The 23,494-nt window shown below is 36.2% G+C and overlaps 1 protein-coding gene across 1 annotated transcript; it reads left to right on the top strand.

Annotated features, from left to right (window-relative positions):
* Window positions 1-15,939: 15,939 nt before the first annotated feature.
* Window positions 15,940-23,118, top strand: LOC108537150 (E3 ubiquitin-protein ligase Topors-like). Its single transcript, XM_017884297.1, is given in 3 exon segments — window positions 15,940-16,016; window positions 20,610-22,006; window positions 22,008-23,118. Coding segments are annotated over 2 exon segments (2,109 nt in total). The 5' UTR covers window positions 15,940-16,016; window positions 20,610-20,881; the 3' UTR covers window positions 22,992-23,118.
* Window positions 23,119-23,494: the final 376 nt, after the last annotated feature.

Genomic DNA, 23,494 nt, shown 5'->3' with positions numbered 1-23,494 from the left:
TTCTTTTTTTAAGATGGAGTCTCGCTCTATCACCCAGGCTGGAGTGCAGTGGTGCAATCTCAGCTCACTGCAACCTCCGCCTCCTGGGTTCAAGTGTTCTCCTGCCTCAGCCTACAGAGTAGCTGGGATTACAGACCCGTGCCACCACGCCCAGCTAATTTTGTATTTTTTGTAGAGACAGGGTTTCACCATGTTAGCCAGGCAGATCTCAAACTTCTGACCTCAGGTGATCCGCCTGCCTCGGCCTCCAAAGTGCTAGGATTGCAAGCATGAGCCACTACGCCCAGCCCAATAATGACATTTTTAAGAAACCTTCCATTATTAAAAATCACATAAAAATGATTCAGTAAAAGTTTAGAACTAGAAGTTTGCAGGATTATAATTGCCAGTAGCTTTAGAATAATGCAAGTAATACAAATTTGATTCCTTAATTACATAATCAATATCATAGCTTATTCAAGCTATGAAAACTTGCAGGAGAAATTCCTATACTTCAAAAAGCATCTGGCCACTCTTCCTTCTCATTCCGTTGCATTCCCATTCCTTTGATAGGGAGCTAATGAAGCTTGCCCAGACCCATCTTTTACAAAGAACAGAATATAGTATACTCAATATATTAGCAACATTCTAGGTGTTATTTGCATATGAAACATTTTACTTTCTTGCCTCTATGAGCTGAGACAGGACTAAAAATAATAAGACAATTTATATTTGAGACAGTGAAGTTCTTGGTTTGAGCTTTACGTCAGTCCATATCAGAATCTAGGCCTGTCTGGCTTTGTTTACTAGACTGATAGGGCAGCCCCACCAGGAGTCTATTTGCATAGGGACCAGAAGGTGCTAGGGTGCAGGAATCAGTTAGGAGAATGAATAAAATGGAATACATTCAAGCAATGGATTATCATTCCAGTTAAGATAAACAATATGTATCAGCGTGGATACCTCTCAAAAATTCAACACTGAGCATAAAAAAGCAAGCTGAAAAGGAAAAGCAGAAGTACGATACTACTTGTTTAAAATTTAAAAACAAAATACTACATATTGTTTATGGACTTTTCTAAACAATAATAAATGTTGTTTATATTTTTTAAACTGTGGCCTAGTAAAGTAAATACTCATTTTAAGAGAGTGATTTTCTCTAAGCACAAGTGCAAAGTGGGGATGGGAAGAATGAGATATCAAATGTATCTATAGTTATCCCAGCCATTAGGAAAAAAAAAAAAAAAAAAAAAACTGGAAAAAATCATAGTTTTTCAAAATCACAGATTTAAAGCATAACATTTCCTCGGTGACTACCAACAATCTTAATAATGTAGGTCTCTAAACAGGCAAAGTATAATAATTAGGGTCATTGGTTGTTTGGCACAACAGCTTAAAGGTCTAAAGGCAAAGCAAATGCAATGAAAACAAAATACATGTTTGAAAGGAAAATATCTTGGACCCTCAAAATCACTAAGGAAAATTCAAGCTGGAAACTGCTTAGGGCAAACCTGCCCCCCCATTCTAGTCAAAGCTATCCCTCTGCTTACTGAGATACATGCTTATCTGATTGCCTCCTTTGGAAAGGCTAATTAGAAACTCTAAATAATACAACCCTTTGTCTCACCCATCTGTGACCTGGAGGCTCCCTCCCTACTTCCAGTCTCGCTGCCTTTGCTTCAGGTTGTCCCACCTTTTCAGACCAAACCAATGTACTTCTTACATATATTGATGGATTGTCTCATGTTTGCCTAAAATGTGTAAAACCAAGCTGTGCCCCATCCATCTTGGGCACATGTATCAGGACTTCCTGAGGTTGTGTCATGGGTATGTCCTCAACCTTGGCAAAATAAACTTCCTAAATTAACTGAGACTTTTCTCAGATTTTCTGGGTTCACACATGGGAACCAAAATGTTTTTAACTTTTCTGAACAACTTTGAAAAATACAAAACACTCATTGCTAATATGATTGAATATTGAGGGGCGATTTAAAATTATTGCAGAGGTAGATTAGATAAAATGTACCTGGAGTTGTTTGTGAATTTTAATAGAATTTAGAGATGAAATAAATCTAGAAATGATCTATTCCTATAGTGTGCCCTGACACTTAGGGATTTAAAAGGTAAGTAATGGAGATGAGGGTTGGAGAAGAATGAAGCAGTTTACGAATTTTTTGCAACAAACCAAAAATCTGTACAAAATTTTTCACTTGAAACTATATTTGGGAAATTATACCAGTGAGATAAATCTAACATAACTTACTTCATCACAAGTGCAGAAAGTAGAAAAGTTCCTCTTCAAAGCTTGTCTTGGTTTAACAATAAAATATTAGACACTAGGAATAATAGCTTCTTACTCTAAAGCCTCCTATCAACTATTAGTTCTTACACTTCAGCCCAGTTAGTTGCTTTTGCTTACTCAGGCATGTCTGGACAGGCCCAGGTAAGTCTTAGCTCAGAGCTTATGCCCCTTCCTTATTTGGAAATGTTATTGCTTCCTTAAACTTTTCGTAAGCAACTTCCTCTTCTTTGTTCTCCCTTGCACTTACCTGTTTAGGAAAGTTTTAGGTTGTTAGCAAATTGGGTATCAGTTTAGACTGTGAGGTCCAGCTCCAGCCAATAGATGCAGGACACAGCAGTAAGGACGACCCAATTGCATAAGGGATAAATATGTTTGCTTTTCCTTTGTTCAGTGCAGTCTTGTGGCAAGACTGCTGGTGAGTATACCCTTTCTGCAGAAAGTAAAAATGGCCTTGCTGAGAAAATTAAATTTATGTTCAAGTGCTATTTCTTTGTGGCACTGGAGAACAAGCATTTTGCATTTCTAACAACAAGCTAATGATGTTTGCTCATTTTTGTGCATCGACCAAGTTAACTATGGGAGGAATTTAACTTACAGTTTATCTGAGGAATTAGTTTATAGTTTAACTGTAAGCCAAGGTTGATAATAGTCATTTTCCAAAGGTAATGCCCTTCCTATTTAGGGACTGAAACTGTCTCTATAAAACTAATAAAAGCCCACAAGGTGAAAATTATAGTAGTGACCTGGATGCTGTTAAGATACAGGAATAGTTAAATAGTAACCAGTCATTGTTTCATAGCTTGCTTTAACTTCCCCAACTGTGAAACCTAAGAGTGGTCATTACAATATTTTTCAGACTTCGCATTGTGATGAACCAACTGATTGCACTGGGACTGGTGACTTCTACCTAGGAACTACTGACTTAGTGCATGAGGACAGTTTTGGCATCCCTGTGATTTCATCCCCAGTCCAACCAATCAGTAGAACCCCTTTCCTAGCCCTCTGCCCACCAAACAATTCTTAAGAACCTAATTCTCCAAATTCTAGGGGAGGTGGATTTGAGAAATATCTCCTATAATCCTCACTCACCTACCTTGCAATTATTAAACTCTTTCTTTGCTGCAACACCTGCTGTCTCCAGGTGTTGTTTTATTTTGAGTAGCCAGCAAGAAAGTGCCAACTAAGTTGTAACACATTCACCTTTGAAAATAAATTTCCACTTCTCTTTGATTTTGCCTGAAATTATAGTAATTCTGTGTGGTAATACTGATTAGCTCATGCTAATTAAAAGATCAATTTATTTATATTTGATTAATAAACTTTAAAGAAATGATTATAATACAGTGTCTATGGCAATAAAAATTTTCAAAACATTGATTTATATAAAAAATAAGGGAAAGGGCTCTTGGTAATAAAAAGGATGAGAAAATGTACATAGTGTAGTAACTTTTCAGGAGCTGGAAATCTAGAAGTTTGAATGGTTAGGTCTCATAGCTGGGGAAGAGGAGAGAGTCATTGGTTTTCTAGTCCAGGACACTTTACATGCTAACATATTATTGTCCTTGTTGTTGAAACAGAAAATGAGACAGAAATTTCCTAGACTGACATTAATTTCAAGTAATAAGTAACTGAAAATGCAGTATTTCCAAAAAGAAACAAATTGGTAGAGATGTGGTTACTCTATCAACTGGGAAAGGTTATTAAGATAGTTACAGAGAAGGTAAAATTGAAAGGAAACTAACATTTATTGAGTACTTACTTTGTATACATGATGATTCTTCTAATACTGCATTTACCTTAACTCTCTCAATTTATTATTGTTATTCTAATTTCACAAATGAGAAATATAAAGTTCACCAGGATTAAGTAGTTCACTTGTTAATCATGTGGGAAGTTCTGAGCCAGCATTTGAGTCAGGTCTCTTTGTATACCTTCATGGATGGTGAATGAGCCAGGGTTGTTAAGATAACACACCTCAATTATTTTTTTTTTAACTAATTTGTTCCGTTGACCCTTTTTGAGCAGTCTGGTGAAGATTATAGAGTCATTTTCAGGATCATGCTTTTAGGTGCCTACAATAAGATTATGTTTATATTACTTTATACATCATTTTATGCATACATAATTCCTACAAAGGAATGAGTCCCTAGAGGAAAGAAATGAAAGGAACCGTGGTCTCTATGAGACAGTAAGAATCAGAATTTCTCCAAAAGATTTTAAAAATAAAAGTGAGGAAATGTGAATGGAAAATAAATCTTGGGGCCCCCAAAATCACTAAGGTAAAGAAAAAAGTCAAGCTGTGAATTGCTTAGGACAAACCTGCCTCCCATTCTATTCAAAGTCATGCCTCTGCTCACTAAAATGAATTCATATCCAATTCCTTCCTTTGGAAAGGTTAATCAGAATCTCAAAAGAATGCAACCATTTGTCTCTCACCTACCTGTGACCTGGAAGCCCCCTCCCTGCTTAAGTTGTCCTGCCTTTCCAGACGGAACCAATGTGCATCTTATACATATTGATTGATGTCTCATATCTTCCTAAAAAATATGAAACCAAGCTGTGCCCCGGCCACCTTGGGGCACATTTTGCCAGGACTTTCTGAGACTGTGTCATGGGTCCATGTTCTCGATCTTGGCAAAATAAACTTTGTAAATTAACTGAGACCTGTCCCAGATATTCAGGGTTCATCTTTCTCAGTGATAGGATCTGATGGGGAAATTGAAATATCATAAGCCCCAGAAATGTACCCATATGTGCTGCTGTAGTAAATTAAATCTAGAGAAATCCCCATGAGACCTTCACTCAACTCCCCCCCAACTCCCTCCTCCAGCTTTCATCCCAGTGTTCTACTTTGGTCCTTTTTTTATCCTGGAAATTTTGCCCTCCGAACAGTTAACATTTTATATTGAATCTATTTCTTTAAAAATGTGCCTTTCCCACTAAAATGGGAAACTCTCAAGGGCAAAGATGATTATTTATTTTCCTGTGTATCTGGGTGCCTACCATAGTACTTAACCCATATCAGACACACAATACATACATTTTTAATTAGTCCATATTTGTTCAGTTTATTTTTCCATCAAAACAAACTCCCTGAATAATCCTTTAACATTGCCTGTTATATATTTTATACCCACTAAAGGCATTACATTAGGAACCCTCAGAGATGGAGTTCAGATCCACACAAGACCCCTAGGTATCTGTACACAATGTTAGGTGTATGTGAAAAGGAAAAACATCTTTTCAGCAATGCCCCCTCATGATAGAGCATTCTGAGTGTCTCTTACTCCACTGCCTGTGGGAATGTTATACATATGCTTAGACATTTTTGACAAGATAAAGGTTCAACCTCACATGGAGCAGAATAAAAGATGGTAGCAGTTTATTTTCGAGAAGCAATTGGATATCTTAATCATGTCACTCTTGAATGGCCACAGTTACTTTTTCCATAATGAAATGTCTAATTGCTGTGGGTTCCAGTCTCCATTTTCAAGCTGGTCTGGGGCATTATGTCTGCCTCCATTAGCCTTTGCTGGAAGTTATTTGTATGATACTTTTGGTGCCAGCTGCATTACAGAAATGTTGATGACCAGTATTTTGGCCCATGATAATTGCGTGCTTTCAATGTTGGAAGTGCCAAGCTGTTAATTAGCTTGATGTAAGGACTACGCATCCACGTTTTATTCTCATTTTGATCTCCCAGCATTATCTTCTTCCTAAGTAGATCTCTGCAAAAGTGTTTTGAAAAGTGCTTGTTTTCACCAAATAATCATGCTGTATGAGTGAGTTATGAACAGATGCCTGTTAAGAGAGCTGATTTAGTCCGTTACTCAAAGCATGAACCAAAACATCATTGGTGCACAGAGAATTTATGGGAAATTCATTTTTGCCATGCTCTAACAACAGCAGAGCCAATCAAGGTAGTACTCTGGGACTAAAACAATTTCACTATACATAGAATTTTGATATCTAATGGTGTTTTGAATAGCAGAGAAAAGCTACACACATCAAAATCAAGTCTAATAGAGAAAAGAAGTTAAGCTGCTATGACCACACTGCAGACTTACTGATTTTCTTTTGTTTCCATTTGTCTATTTTAAGATGTTGATAGTGTTAGGTGAAAGTTTGACCATACAACCCTGCCTCACGTGGGATTAGGATTTCTAATGCATGTCCCTTCTTTTATCACTCATTTTACTGATAGATTTTAAGATTCTGGACTGAGTTTGCCAAGTTGGCTGCTAGGCAAATATAATCATTAAAATTGAAAATGGCTCTGACAGAAGAGTCTTCAAGCACATTTGAAACTCAGGGATTGTTGGAGCTGCTACATGGTATGATAGCCTCTATTCTAAAGGTGACAATCTATACAGCATAATGCCTAGAATAGGTAACAGTGAACGCTATATATTTTATTTTATAATATAATCCTCATCAATGATAATGAAAATAGAAATAACAATGACAATATGGTTGTTGTTGATAAAAAAAAAAAAAGAGAGTGTAATACCTGATTCTCAGGTTTAATTATTGTTACATTATCATGGCAGAGAGCATTGTATGGTATAGTGAAGTGGGTTTGGACATAAAGGATGTCAGTAGTCTTGAGTTCTAGACATGTTTATCACACTCATTTTTACGGCCATAAGAAAGTCAAATAATTTTTCTGGGTATCAGTTTTGTCAATCACAAAACAGGGATAGGAATGAGGATTAACTGTAACTGGACACAAGGAAGCTTACGGAGGCGACAGAAATGCTCTAAAGTGAATTGTGGTCATCACTGTGCAACTTGGTCTATTTACTAAAATGTATTGAATTATACACTTCAAATGGGTAAATTTTGTGGCACGTAAATTATCTCAGTGAATTTGTTAAAAAGATGAAGGTGTTTGTTCATTCTTTCACCAAAGGAACGACATATTCTATTATCAGAAAGCTCACAATCTAAAGTAGGAGATAAATCTATAAATGTGCAGTTATTATTCAACAAATACATTTGCAATTATTATTTCTTTCCCCATAATATAACATTTATTTGGAGTCATGCACATTTCTTTGTTTGGCCCACTCTTCGTTCTTAAACATATATTCCTAGCTCCTTTGAAAGTCCTTTCCTGAACATTTGAGGTTGTTTCTTGCCTTGCCTCTGTAACTATCACTAATGCTTTGTGTTTTTATGCACATTACCATTGAGAAGCCTCTGGTTATCTGCACATCCGAGTCCTCTTCTATGAGAAGAGAAATAGATCATCAGAGGTGACACATCCATTAAGTGGTGGAGCTGAGAGGTTCAGACCCAGGCCTTTTTGGCTCCAGAGTATGTGTCTTCATAGCCAGTACTCCAGAGTTTTCTCATTTATTAATTATGTTTTATATCATCTCTGCTTTATCAATTCACCTATCTTTCTGGTTCCTATTTCAGGATCATTTGCTTTTACTTTTATTTCACCTTTGTTTCTGTATTTTGTTGTGCACTTTTAAAATTCTTAAATTTAAAAAAAATATGAATTCCTTAATTCACTTTTTTCTGATTTGGCAATTAAAGCTTGTAAAGCAATTTACTTATCTTTCAGTGTAGTTTGGTCTCAATTTTAAGTTTTAATATAGAGTTAATTGTGATTAGTTTGATGAGTAGTATCCAAAGTGAGATATAAACATATTTTTTAAATTTAATTATTGATTATAGTCACAACTCTCCCTTTTCTATCTTTTATTGGCATCACAAGCAGATTTTATATTATTTTGTATTATTAAAATTCAGTTCAGTTTTATATATATTTGGTCATTCTAATGGAGACTTCGTAGGAAAAAGAGTAAAATACATCAACTCAAATAACGATTTTGTGAAAGTGACAGGACATATCAACATAAGGAGAAGAACCTTTCATGGGAAAGGGGCATGCAAAACTATTCAAAATAAATTGTGTTTAGTATGCTCTAGCTTGCTGTATGACATTGATAGGAGTATCCACGAAAGAAGATTTTTCTGAGGGAAAACATGCAAGTTATTCAAAATAAATACATTCTGATCACATTCTAGATCAGTGTTCTGCAGGTGTTTTCTGCAGAGTCAAATTGTGAATATTTTCAACTTTGTGAGCCATATGGTCTCTGCAGAACTACTCAACTCTGCCCTTGTAGCAGGAAAGCAGCTATAGAAAATAAGCAAACAAGCAGATGTGGCTATTATATATTCCAATATAACATTATTTACCATAATAGGGAATAAGATTTGACCCAAAGGCATCGTTTGACAGCCTTGTTCTAGATTATTATATATGCAACTGACATGAATATTAACAAAGAAAAGAATATTTGGGGGAGGGGAAAGGCGCGAAATTGTTCCAAATAAGTGACTCCTGATTCTGTTCAATTCATTTCCCTTTGAACTGATGGGATTCTAGGACCTTGAATCCACTGACATTGAAAGATTTGCTTCCCCCTTAACTCCCTGACCATGACAGAATATCAGCAATGTCATTTGCATCTTTAGTGAGGTCTGAAAAATTTATAACATTGGGAAGAAAGTACATTCCTTAGAAGAAAGTGGGGCAAACTCAGCTTTCAGCAGAAATAGTACCGACCATTCTGAATGGAAGATAGAACCTAAGAAGGGCAAGTAGGAAATATTGTCTGTATTGAAACTAGTAACTGGATGCACAGACAATAGTTGGTTAGTTAGAGGGAAGAAGATTCAAGGATATGAACCCCTTCCTCTCTGGTTTCTGAATTTCTAACCAAATATGGCTTCTGTTTCATCAACTGTCATGGTGAAGTGCCCATTCCCAAGTAAGCAGGTGACTTTAAAATGTTTGGATATTATCTAAGCTATACTGAATTCATATAGACACTAAAGTGGTCATATGAGGGTTGAGTTCACTGACCTCCATATTTCACATGAGTCTCTCTCTCTCCTCTTCCATCTATTTTCTTAATATATCTTAACACTATTTATGATGCTGCAGAGGTATAGCCTGATTGAAATGTGGATCCATGCTTAGTTTGAAGTCGCTGTTAGTACACTCTGAGCAAGTGTGATAAATAGGTTTTGTGTTTCTTCAGGTGCCTCTCCATGTAAATTGATGACTGCTGCCCAGGGGAATGATCTGGGCCTGAAAACAGGAAGAGAGATTAGTTTAAGTGTGACAAGGCCATAATCTGTAACAAGGAACGTCTATCATAGTCACAAAAGAGAACCACAGTGCCAGGAAGATCGTCTCTGCTTGGAAAAGTCTCCTGCTCTGTGACTGACAGTTCAGGTCTCCTGAGCTCAACTCCACTTCTTCCCTCCAAAAAAACTCTTTTTTATTCAAATTTGACAAAATAATTATTGTTACCATTTGGCTTTGAATGACTCAATTATGGCTGCAGTCACTTGGTTTAGTAATTACTAAAATTATAGTTTGGGGTTAGAGACAGTTTTGTCTTTCCTCTCTTCCCCATGGAAGCAGGGAGAGGCACTTTTATAGGGAAATAGATCATCATTCAGGAGCCAGGTTGTAACAATTCATTTTAAATGACCTCAGTCTATGGGAAGATAAAACTGAAAAGCCTGGCTGAGAATAGGGCTACAATTTTTTCTTGCTCTTTAAGAAACCTGGCACCCTGAAACTGTATGCTTAATTTTCATGGATAATACCAGTCTCTGTGAAGAAGCAAAAGTACATTTTCCATTTTGTTCTTGCTCTTATGCTAACCATGTTAGAATTTGTTATTCACTGGCTGTTACTTAATCTATGGTGTTTTGGTTTAACTAAAGCAAATATTCTGGGTTCTTAAATGTTCCCAGATTGTTTTTGGAGAGAAAAAACCTTGGGGAGGCATGTAGATTTTAGAAATTTTGAGGGCATAGTTTTATGTGGTTTGGAAGCTTTATCAGAGTTTTGTTGAAGAGTTTGCTGAATATATGATAGATAATGTTGTCATGTAAAGAACACTCACAAATTTCAAATTCTTGCTGTCATTTTTATTGTATGTAACCTTGGTTACATCACTTTATTTTAATAACCTTGGTTTCTTTATCTCTAAATGGGAACCAATCCAAGATATTTCCCTCATGGAGTGTTTGCAAGACTCTGATGAAGTACCAAAAAAGTTAATTAATTAAATGAAATAAGCAAAAAACAAATGCAATAAATAGAAAACAGTTAAAAACATGATAGCTATTAACCCAACTATATCAATAATGACTTTAAATGTGAAGGGTCTAAATACAGCAATAAAAGGCAGAGACTAACAGAATAGTTAAAAAATGAGACTCATTCTACAAGAAACCCCTTTTACATATAAAGATTTAGATTCAAAATAAAAGGATGGAGAATGATATACCATGCTAACACTAATCAAAAGATAGCTGAAGTAGCTATATTCAATTTAAACAATGCAGATTGCAGAATAAGAAAAATTATCAGAGATAAAGAGGGACATTATATAATGATAAAAGGGTAAATTCTTCAATAAGACATGCATTTAACAACAAAGCATCGAACTACATAAAGTGAAAACATAGAACTGCAAGGAGAAAAAGAAAAATGCACTATTATAGTTGGAAACTTCAATACCATTCTTCTTTCCGTAATTGATAGATCAGTCAGGCAGAAAATCAGTAAGGTTATGGCTGACCTAAGCCACACTATCAATCAACTTGATCTAATTGATATTTATAGATGCTTCATCCAACAACAGCAGATTGTACATGCTTCTCAAGTTCACATGGAACATTCAACAAGATAAACCATACTCTGACCCATAAAACACAACTTAACAAATTTAAAAGTATAGAGATCAAAGAATGTATGCTCTCAGACCACAGTGCAATTGAACTAGAAATCAATAACAATAAGATAACTGGAAAATCCCCTAATATGTGGAAAATGAGGAATCACAAGGAACGTAGAATGGGAACAAAGCATTCACCCAGGAAGTTGTAATCCCCATTTTCTTTTGTGTGTTGGTAAAGGGGGTACCTTGGTGAGAAAAGTTGTATTCTGTTGTTAGATAAAAATAAGAAAATACCACACTCGGGTTGAAGTTTCATTACTCTCCCTGATAATTAAGTTAGTAAGTATCTTCTTGTGTTCTTTTGCAGAAGCTGACTTTGTCCACGAATATAGTTAATCCTTATTATTTGTGGATTCTATATTTATAAATGTGTCCACATACCAGCATTTATTTTTAACCTCTAAATCAATGATTGTGACATTTTCATGGTCATCTATGGACATGTGCAGTGTGGCAAAAAATTTGACTCACCAGGGTACATATTTGCAGCTGAAGTAAAACAAGGTGACATTCTGCCTTCTTGTTTCAGCTCTCGTACTGTAAGTAAGTGTTCTGTCCATGATCTACTCATGCAGTGTGACAGATCCCCCACCAGGTCATTTAACGGCATATGTCTGCTGCCTTATACCTGAAGGCTGAACAGTGAACCAAGACGATGGTGCCCAGCCAAGAAGCAGGTGTTTCTGAGAACCCAACATCCCAGAGAGTATCTGAGAACCTATCAAGAAAGACAGTCTCCTCACTCAAACACAGGAGGCAAAGAGCCAGAAAATTAGCTTGAAAGCAGTTTAGAGATGGGTGGCGCCACAGATCTCTAGAGCTGTCCTGCCACCATCCAGGAGTGCCCTGTATGTAAGTCCTATTAAACTCATCTACTCACCAAGCTGGACTTATCCAACTCACTCTGTGGTCTCTCAGCAACTTTCAAGTTTGAGGGGAGGAGAGGAAGTTGAGTCCCATGTTTTTCTCACAACAAGCTAGTGCCATGTTTTTTGCATTTTTATGCTTTTTTGTTAAAGATTTGCTCTTTCAAATGGTCCCCAAATATAGTTCTAAAATGTTGTCTGTTTTTCCTAAGTACAAGAGAAATCATACATAATATGCCTTCAGAGAAAACACATGAGTTTGATGAAGTTAGTTCAGGCATGAGTTATAGTGCTGCTGGCTGCGAGTTCAATGTTAATGAATCAACAACATATATAAAACAGAATTTCTTCAAACAGACACAGCTAAAATGAGGTATATATTGTGCTATTGATGAAAATGTTACCAGAGGCCCAAGGGAACCCAACCCCATATTTCCCCTAGGAGCAGTGGTTCAGTAGTTGCTTAATTCAGTGTTTGTGATGGCATTATAGAACATAACTACCATGAATAAGAACCAACCGAAAGTACAGTTGCTGATGCCTACTATGTACTAGACATGGACTTTGTGCTACTTATAGAAAAATTATTGAACAAGTACATATGAGGCCTTCCTATATGCCTGACTTATTCTAAGCAATGGGGACACAGTGGTTATAAACCAAAGACTCTACCCTTCTTTCCTCATGAATCTTATATTCCAGTGAAGGCAGAGAAAAAAATAGACACATAGTTGGTGGTGATAAGTGCTATGAATGAAACTTCCATATTCTAGTACACAGATTGAGTAAATAAAATACAGAGAAGTTAACTAAGTTGCCTATGAAAAACAAATACAAATGAAAGATGTCAAAATTCAAGCTTAGATTTCCCGGCTTCAAAGCTCATGCTTTCTCAACTATTTTGCACTTGATCATTCCCATGAATTCACACCAGAGCTTTAGGGTAGGAGAACTACTCCGGCTCCAGTAGGGAAAACTATCTCAAAACACAATAATTTTATGCTTTAGAATAGTAGTTTTCAACTGGGGGGCAATTCTTTCCTGCCAGGACATTTGACAATCTCTGAAGACATTTTTTGTCATATTGGGGTGGAAGAAGTTCTAATGATATGTAGTGGGTAGAGAATAGGGATGGTACTTAACAATCTATTGTACATAGAAAAGAATTATCTGGCCTTAATAGTGCTCAGTGGAGAAACTCTGCTCTAAAGCCACATGACTTTTAAAAAGCCAGAAGAGCCAGACTTCCAAGTTTCTAGCTGAGGACTGAAGTGGAATAATGAAGAATCTGATCTCTTGGCTATCACTGATTAGGTTACTTGTTACATATCATCTTATCATTGTTATCTTAAGATCTTCCTAAGCCACTGGAAATATCTCACTGTGGATGCTAGTGTATCCCTCTCCCAACAACCCTTTCCCTTCTAAGCTGGTTCATAATTTGGGGAACTTAGGAACTGAAGAAGTAAAAATAAGAAAAGGAAAGGAAGAAAGTGGTGGAGGAAAAAAAATGAAGAGACAGACTGAAATATAAGCAGCTCAAAGAGAAACTTGGCCAACAGGTATATGAAAAAATTCTCAACATCACTAATCCTCAAGGAAATGCAAATCAAAACCACAATGAGATATCATCTTACCCTAGTTAGAGTGGCTATTAACAAAAAGTCAAAAAATAACAAATGCTAGTAAGGATGCAGAGAAGAGGGAACTTTCATACACTATCGGTAGGAATGTAAATTAGTACAGCCATTATGGAAATCAGTATGGGGGCTTTACAGAAAACTAAAAATAGAACTACCATGTGATCCAGAAATCCCACTGCTGGGTATCCATCCAAAGAAAAGGAAATCAGTATACAGAAAAAGAGGTTTGCACTCCCAAATTTACTGTGGCACTACTCGCAATAGCCAAGATAAGGAATCAACAGATGAATGGATATAGAAAATGTGGTATATGTACACATGGAATATTACCCAGACATAAAAAAATAGAATAAAATCCTGTAATTTACGGCAACATGACTGAAACTAGAGATCATTATGTTAAGTGAAATAATCCAGGCACAGAAAGAAAATATCACTTCCTTAGTCATATGTGGAAGCTAAAGTAATTGGTTTCATGAAGACAAAGTAGAGTAATAACTTGGAAGAATGTGGGTGGGGGGTTGGTGAAGAGAGGTTGGTTAATAGTTGCAAACATGCAGTTCGAAGGAATAAATTCTAGGACTTGAATAGCATGGTAGGATAACTACAGTTACAACAATATATTGTATATTTCAAAATAGTAGATTTGAAATGTTTCCAATGCAAAGAAATAATATTTGAGGTGATGAATATCCCAAATACCCTGATTTGATCATTACAGAGAGTATGCATGTATTAAAATATGACAAGTACCCCATAAGTATTAAGTATTAATTACTATGTATGAATAAAAAAGAGAAAATATAATGTCCCACCCTTATGAATTTTCCTTTTGTTTTTCCCTCTCGTTCTCCTTACAGCTCTACCCACTCCTTCTTTCTTCCGACAGATATTTACTGAGTATTTTTTACTGTGCTAGACACTGTCTACAGGGGACTATCTCCTGAGTGCACTTTGTTACTAATTATTGTATTTTACAGAGTATTTTTACCACCTATTATCTTGTTTGAATCTTTTTTTTTTTTTTTTTCGTTTTTTTTGAGACAGAGTCTCGCTCTGTTGCCCAGGCTGGAGTGCAGTGGTGAGATCTCGGCTCACTGCAGCCTCTGCCTCCTGGGTTCAAACAATTCCCTGCCTCAGCCTCTCGAATAGCTAGGACTACAGGGACCCGCCACCACACAGTATTTTTTTTTTTTTTTTTTAGTAGACACGGGGTTTCACCATCTTGGCCAGGCTGATCTCGAACTCCTGACCTTGTGGTCCACCCACCTCGGCCTCCCAAAGTACTGGGATTGCAGCCGTGAGCCATTGTACCTGGCCTGAACCTTTCTACAAGCTTCATTTCACAGGTAAGTAAGCTGAGGTTCAGGGAGCATATGGGTATGTGCTGGGGGTACTGCTAGAACAAAAACTCATTTCGGTACTCTTCTTTCCTCTACATACTGCTGACATAGGTATGAAGATACATGGTTCTATATTGCCTAAAAGTTACAGGGATAACAGAATTGGTATCAATTTTGGGTTAAAAAAATCACACAAAACACAATTTTTATAAAAGATGATACACTATCTTGGGCATTCTCAATGAAGCACGCTAAAAATAACATTAAAATGTCTGTTCTATTGAACTGTTATTAGATGCCAAGCACTAACACAGAGTAGCCCATATAATCCCTCTAAATATCCTGTGAGCTAAATTGGTTTCGTTCTGGATCTGAGAGAGGTTGAATAACCTGGGTAAGCATGACTAAACTTTAAGCGAGCTTATCAGTCAGAAAAGCAACAGAAAAGAAAAATGTTCTATTTTAAGTGACCTTCCAATTGTGTTTTTTGTATTAACTGGTATTTAGCCACGGACGAGTAAAGGGCCTGAAAAAATAATCAACAAATTTGTATCATTTTGAGTCCAAAATGTTGGTACACAAACAACCAAGATGTTGATCAACCCACCTCAAATACATGCTCACAGGTCTATTCATAACTTTCATTTAAAGAGAAAGTGACAATTTTCTTATTAAATAATTTAAGTCCAAATATTATTAGGACATCAGCAACTTTTACTTTGGAGAATTCATTCATCAGGAAAAGTGATATTCCACCAAGCACTGTTGCTCTCTTCTGAATCAGACTACTTGTTAGAACATTGGCTCTGATTGGTCTACCGAAACAAAGAGTTCTGGCACCCTCTAAGTCATGGATTTGAATCCCATTTTATTCAGGATTGCATCTTAAAGGCACTTGGGACAGTGCTGGGAAACAAAATATGCCAAGCTTCATGGAAAACTTGGAGCTCTCTCTTTGCCTAGACCATAGCAGAACTTGCCCTGTGTTCTAAATTCTGTCTCTAAGGCAAACAAAACAGGTGTAGGGGATCCACTACAACCAAATTAATCCAGCAAACTAAGGCTCAAATGACTGCAGATACCTCCAAATCCTCCAGGAGGTAAATCTGCTAAATAATGTAATTTCTGTCATTTTTACTTTCAAGGTGAATGAAGACTTGGTGAAAGAATTACCTCTGGAAAGGATGGCTTGAAACCTCAACAGAAGGGATGGAAGTTAGGCAATCAGCTTGGCTATATTTGCTTAAAAATTAATAATTCACTAAAACTGTTTAACTTGGAGGGATCTAGACACAGGTTATTTTTAATTTGGCAACCTAGTATTAGCAGGAATTGGATTAGCTATCATAAAAATGAGCTCGAAGACAGTAGAAATGAAAAGATTGGAAAAATAAAAGTTTTGAGAGTAGGATTGCTCTTAATATTTGTGGGGGTTGGGGTAAAAGTACAAATGGAAAATCTCATTATCTGCATCCTGTCCCTTTTATAACTGGCATCATAAGTAGCCTCTTGCACTCCAGTCTCCATTCACAAATTCCATCCACTCACCTCATGTCCACTTCTCTACTCTAGGTTTGTGTATGTTGACCATGTCGTCTGCCCTTGAGGATAGACCTAGAATGAGGTTAGTGCAGGCTGTGGAAGGACTGTTTAGGCAAGAAATTTAGGAGTTCTAGAAAACAGAAGGATTATCTATGGGGAAAAGGGAGTACAGACAGCCTTAGTTTCATCAGCTCCTCTCCTCTGTGAAACGGCACAGATGGAAGAGGTCCTAAGGTAGTTCCAAATTGAGGAGGCCAGAACAGAGACCCCAGTTGCTAGGGTCAGAGGGTTGTGTTGTGTGGGGCCATAAGCTAACTGCCTTCACATGTGAGAGGCTCTCATAGTTTGGTGGAAGGGATTAGTGTGGCTAGGGGGAAGAATGGGAAATTTGAGCCAGGACACAGTTTGGCCTAGTAATTTGAAGTTATATAACAAAAGATTTTAGCTAGCAGCAAGGAAAAACTTTATCCTTAGACCAAGCTGCAGCGAAATGGAATGAACCATGTCTAAGAATACCTAAAGTTGTGAGGCAGAATTGGAACGGAAACCAGGTAACAATCTGCTATGGGTTATATAGATTTCTGCACTAGTTAGATGTGAAGTAGACAAGAGTTTTGTAAAGCTAAACTCCATTGCGACTCTAATAATTTAGTGGAGCTGTATTGGAGAACCACGTATGGCGTGAGGTGGGCAGTGCTGAGGAAGTTGGGAGGTAGAGACAGGACTGAGTTATGTTTAATGAGTTGCACAGTATGATTTTATTACAAGAGTTCTTTGCCTTCAAAAGCCTTGAAAACTACTACACAATATGATCTCTGAAGTTCTTTCAAACTCTAGTATTCTATGAGTTAAAAAACTAGAAGTTTTCCAGGCACGGTGGCTCACACCTGTAATCTCAGCACTTAGGGAGGCCGAGGCAGGCAGATCACCTGAGGTCAGGAGTTCGAGACCAGCCTGCCCAACATGGTGAAACCCTGTCTCCACTAAAAATACAAAAATTAGCCGAGTGTGATGGCAGGTGCCTATAATCCCAGCTACTCAGGAGGTAGAGGCAGGGGAATCGCTTGAACCTGGGAGACGGAGGATGCAGTGAGCCAAGATGGTGCCACTGCACTCCAGCCTGGGTGAAAGAGTGAGACTCTGTCTCAGAAAATAAAAATAAAAAACTAGAAGTAGATTCTATCATGGAAAAATGTCAAAATAATGAGAAGTCAAACTAAATGAAAATATTAACTATTAAAATGTGAGCAATTTTCATCAAATATGCCAGCCCAAAATGCTCAAAATGTGTAGACCAAGATTTCAAGATGTATTTTATGTGATACATGATTTTATTTTTAGCTAGTTTTTTAATTAGGAAAATAATACATGTGAATGGTTTAAAAAATTGCATTTTGAGTATAAGTTGGACACTACATGTAAGCTTTGTTTTCCTGTCCTTACATCAAATTCAACTATCTACATCTATATTGGCATCTTTTGAATAGCTGTCCAGAAATTTTCTGTATATATCCAAGCATGTGCTGTTCATCTTTTGTCTTTAAAGTTGTCTTTAAAGTTGTCTTTAAAGTTTAAAGTTTTGTCTTTAAAGTTGTCTTTATGTGCATGTTCATCTTTTTTGAATTAAAAATTTAATTAAATATTAGAAAAGATGTGTAACATATGTAAGTTTTAAATAGTAACAATAAAGTAAATGCATAATACCCACCCCCTTGGCTAAGAAATAGAACACATCTACCACCTTTGAAGACCTCTGCATGTCTCTTCTTGATGGCATTTATCTCCCTCTCTAACACCTGGTAAGAAACACTATCTTCATTTCAGAGTTTGTCAATTCCATTGATTTCTTTACAAGTAGTTTTGCCCCATAAGAATGTCCATTTAAATTTTATATTTATTATTTTAAAATTTACATATGAAATTCTATTTTATTCATTATTTGACTTGCTTATTTTATTTTTATATTGAATTTCATTGATGTTTTCCTCTTTAATTCCACTGTCTCTCCTTTTTACAAGTTTGTATGCAGCCCATTTCTATTATTTTAGTGTTTATTGTAGACATTTTAATATATGTATTTAACTATGTCTAAATTTCATACATATCTTAAGCTTCATAATAAAACAAAAACTTTAAAATGTTTTGAGTTCAATTACTCACCTTCCAACTTTTTTTATATTGGAGCTTTATTTTCATTTTAATCCCACAATATAGACATTTATGATGTTGTTTTATACATGTCTTGCTTAGATTGATCCATATGTTTACCATTTTTGTTTACCATTTTGTCTTTCATCTCATCAATTCCTTCTGTAGTCATTTTTGTACAATTTTCCTTCTGAACTACATCTTTCACATGTTCTTTTAGAAAGGGTTGGTTGGTCTTTAACTTTTGGGGGGTTTAGTTTCTCACAAATGTCTTTCTCTCAAAATTCAAATTTTGACCTAATCCTTGAAAGGCACTTTCATTGGATATATATTTCCAAGATGACAGGTTTGCTTTAATCAGTACTTTGAAGATATAGTCTTTTTTTGTTTGATTTATATAATTACAACTGGGCAGTCACTTCATCTTTGGTGTACAACAGTTTTACTTTGATCTATGTTAGAGGGGATTTCTTTTTAGTTATTATACTTGGAATTTATCATAATTCTGAAACTGATTTACATATTTTACACATTCCAGAAAGTTGTTAGATATGTTTGAATATCACTTTTCCTTCATTTTCTCTATTATTTCCTAAACGTCCTAAACAGTCTTACTTAAAAGTTGTCTTTATCTTCCAAATGTCCATCTCTTTTTGTCTCTGTGATGCATTCTATGCATTCTTTCAGATCTCCATCTTAATATACTAATAACTCTCTTCATCTATGTCTATTTTGTGTTTATTTTATCCATTCATTTTAAAATTTCAATATTTATATTTTTATTTCTTGAAATGCTCTGGTTATGTTTCAAATCCCTTTTGTCATATTTTATACACTCTTTTTTTGATAACACCTTCAAAACACCTTTATTTGTTTGAACATACTCTGTGTATAATTTTCCAGTTACTTTAGGAGCCAAATTTGCTCTCTGTTATTTCTGTGGACTAATGCATATGATGACCAATTTTTTGTTTGTTGGTGATTTTTGATTGTGAACTAATTTATGGGAAATGTGTCATGAGACCTGGGTTTAAGCTGCATTCCTCCAGAGAAAATTTGGGTTTGCCTATACTAGTTGCCTGGGATCAGTATGGAACTCAAAATAAATTATGCTCTTGAGATTTTTAAGAAAACTGATTGTTTCAATTTAGTCTGCAAACACACTGACTTGTTTCTAGTTATAGCTCTTCTAAGAGTTCTTGTTGACTCTTTTGTGGGGTGATTTTTTATTTTTTCAAATTCGCCTTTTTGCGAGACTGTAAACATTTGGATACACAGATTTAGGGAGGGGTTTCCTATTAAATATTTAACCTTCAATAAAATCCATTCTTTGTCTCTGATCATCTGCAGCTATCAGTTCTATCAGAATTAAAGCTCAAGAACACCAGATATGGATAACTAGCGGTATTAGAACTCACTTCCTTTTCTGGATTCCTAATTATCTCTGGTTCTTTAATGTCTGGCAATTTTGCTTATTTCCTTAGCATACATATACATGCATGCACACACACACTCTCACACACACACTCACGTATATGTGTGTGTGTATGTATATACATAATTATTATAGCTAGCATTATTTTGTTATTCCTAATAGAAAAACTTTTCAGGTTTTGAGTTCATAATGCTAACAGAAATTAATGCTTACTGTTTAAGAGTTTATAACAGTCTTTCATACTTCTATATAAGCTTTTTAATTTAAAAATGTATTCAGCAATCTTCTTATATTAACATGTTCTTTGCATCATGTTTTGAATGGCTGTATAATATTAAATACTATGAATGAAATATCATTTGTTTAACAAGTCCCCTACTGATGGATATTTAAGTTGTTTTCAGTTTCTTGTTGTTAGAAAAATAAAGTCAACATATATATATGTTGGAACACATATAAGTTCCATATATATGGTTCCAACAGCTAGATTAAATTTATAGAATTAGAATTGCTAAATCAAAGAATATAGTACTTAAACTTTGATGTTTATTTCTAATTTGCTTTTCAGAGTTTGCAACAACTAATTTGAGAGAGAAAAAGAAAATCTATGCCTGTATCCCCATTGCCTTATCTACATTGGGTTTTATGAGCACATTATTATTAATTTGAGGAATAATTTGTTTCTTAACTTTATTCTCCATTTATTCCATGGAGATAAAATATATTATGAAAACATGAATGGAGTGCTTTTAAAAGACATTTTTCATGGCAAGTGAGGAATTGATTTGAGCCAATCTTTCTCGTATTTGACTGTGAAATATATAATCCAATATAACAGCAATGTCATTAGATCCCTCATCTGACTGTGAGTATCCTAATTATTCGGAGGGTCCTCAGAATGAGTCTGATTGGAACCCCTGTTCCCACGAAAGCGGTAATGGCTCTTTACATTCAAGATCAAGGAAGAAATCCATGCTTTCTTCTAGCATGCAGTACTTTCCTTCTCAGTGTTGTCTCACCAAGCCAGAGAGTGATAACAAAGAAGACTCAGCAGTTCTTCCCTCAGATGAGGAAAGCTATGTGGGTTCTTCTCAAAACAATCATCTCACTTTGAGCCTTGAGGATATCAAAAGGAAAATCAAGCCATTGAGAGAGCGGACTATCCAAGAGTTACTGAGAGAGTTTGGGGATAGTGGGAAGTTCCAGCCAAACTCCATGTCCCTGAGCTACTTTAGAGATCAGGTGGTTATGAAGTTCAGAAGAGCTCTGTATTATTCTGGAATTTGGGTGACGCATGTTCGAGGCTACAAACCTCATAAGCACTTTACGGCTAATTATTTTAAAAGAAACCCTGGTTGCCTACACCGGCTGGTTCCATGGCTGAAACGGGAACTAACAGCTGTTTATGGAAATTATGGCTACACAGTGAAGAACATCCTAACCACCATCCTCCATCACATGACAGAATATGACTTGGACAGTGAGTCCTTCATTCACCTCCTGGAACCTTATCTCTTACAACACACCCATCATTTCCTACATGAGTTTATTAGTTTTGTTCATTCACCTTACAACATGGATACCTATGACCAGCGAGCCATCTATCAATGCTCTGCTGCTTCACCATATGTAAACAAGAAGCCCCTTGTATCAGCTCTTGTTTCACCTCTGCCGAAGAATCACACTCTACTGCTATCTCAACATAATACAAAGCAGTCTAAAAACACCCGGGGTCAATGGGATAAAGAGGAGAGGCCCCTGTCAGGCTTGAAACAGTTTCCAAATGGTAACTTTTCCTTGAAGAAATCTGAAATCCCACCAGTCTATGATGAAACAGTAAGCAAAACCTATGGTGGACTCAAAGACAAAGCAGAATCAGGCGACCACAAAAGCACCATTTCTATGAATAATATACTCCAGAAGTGGGCTACTCCAAGGGAAAGGTGCTCAGGATTACTGAATTGCCAAAAAAAAAGTTCAAGAGAAAAAGACAGAAGGGATAAAGTTGTTTCCTGATCATGTCCACAATCTGGGAAAGAGTGACACAACCACACACACCTTCAGTACCCCCGCAATTTCTAATCAGGTTCATCCACAGAAATATAGTTTAAGAGAAAGAAAGGGTTTGAGCCTTGGCCAGAAGATAAACTTTCAGAAAAAAGAAGAAGAAAATAACAAATACTCAGATCCTTCACCAAAGACCTTTCAAAGACTGTCCAGAGAAAGATCCTTGAAAAGTTGCAAATCCAGAGAGAGAGACCCCTCTTGGAGTTGCGTTTCAGAAAATGCCTTTTCTCCTGAGAGAGATGGCAGGAAACTGAGTTCTTTCAGAAAAAAGAGGATGAAGTGTAGACAACTCTCCCAATCTGTAGAAATTGGTTCACACTCCAGGAGAAGAATCTAAAGACGATCAAGGTCCAATACTCACAGATCCAAATCCTGGTGTGTTAGATCTAGAAAGAGATCTGCAAGCAGAGAATCGAGTAATCTCTCTCTGAGAGGAAGTCACAGAAGTGAACACTTCACCCAGAATATATGCTGTGAGCCCTCAAAAGAAAAGCATGCAAATGGCAATGAATCAAACTATGGGAGGCCATCTTCAACCACAGTCCAATACGTGAAGCTTTCTTCAACTGCTGGGAAGAGACCCAAGTGTCCTTCTGAAAGTGAAGGTGCTTCCCAAGCAGGAAGACACTGTAACAGTGCCACATGCCTACATCTCCAGGAACACAGATCCCCAAGTAAAGAGGAGATAAAGCAAGAAACTGCATTTCCTAGAGCTGGAAGAACCAGAGTAGCTAGGCACAGAAAAACCAAATGCCATTATTCAGACATACACATCACAGAGGATGTCAATGATGAACTGGTCAATCTGGATGATATAAGACAAATGAGTGGTCTGAGTGTTCACCCTCCTGCAGGAGGCAAATCCACCAAAAACAGCATTTGAATCTTCAGAATATTCACTGGGTCCAGAAAGAATACAAAAGAAACATACTATCAGAAACATAGGTGCAAATTGTTTTAAAAGGTAAATCAGTCTACTAAACTAGCCACCAAGCTAGTTATTCATACTTTCAAAGGGTATGAATATAATCTAAAAACATTATTGAAAAGACTTATCCATCACTTTATAACTGAAAGTAAAAGCCTGGTTATTAAATTCAAAGTTGACTTTGGAGACAAATGCAAATCATTAAATTGGTCATATATGTAAATATTTCTCCCTACATTTTTTCTTATGAAATCAATTATTAAAATATTTGACTTTTTTTTTGCTTCTAGATTTAACTGTAAAGATTGACTGTTCAAAGTTCCAAACACCCTGAAGATTATACTAAAAATAAAAGTATAAGTTTCCTAACACAAGTTATTCATAAGTATGTTACTAAACACATGTGTTATTGTATTAGTTTGTTCTCACACTGCTATAAAGAACTGCCTGAGACTGGA

The sequence above is a fragment of the Rhinopithecus bieti genome, unplaced genomic scaffold, assembly GCF_001698545.2.
Source record: "Rhinopithecus bieti isolate Rb0 unplaced genomic scaffold, ASM169854v2 scaffold_12088, whole genome shotgun sequence".
Taxonomy (NCBI): Eukaryota; Metazoa; Chordata; class Mammalia; order Primates; family Cercopithecidae; genus Rhinopithecus; species Rhinopithecus bieti.
The sequence above is the reverse complement of the archived record's forward strand: the minus strand, read 5'-3'. Positions and strand labels throughout refer to the sequence as shown.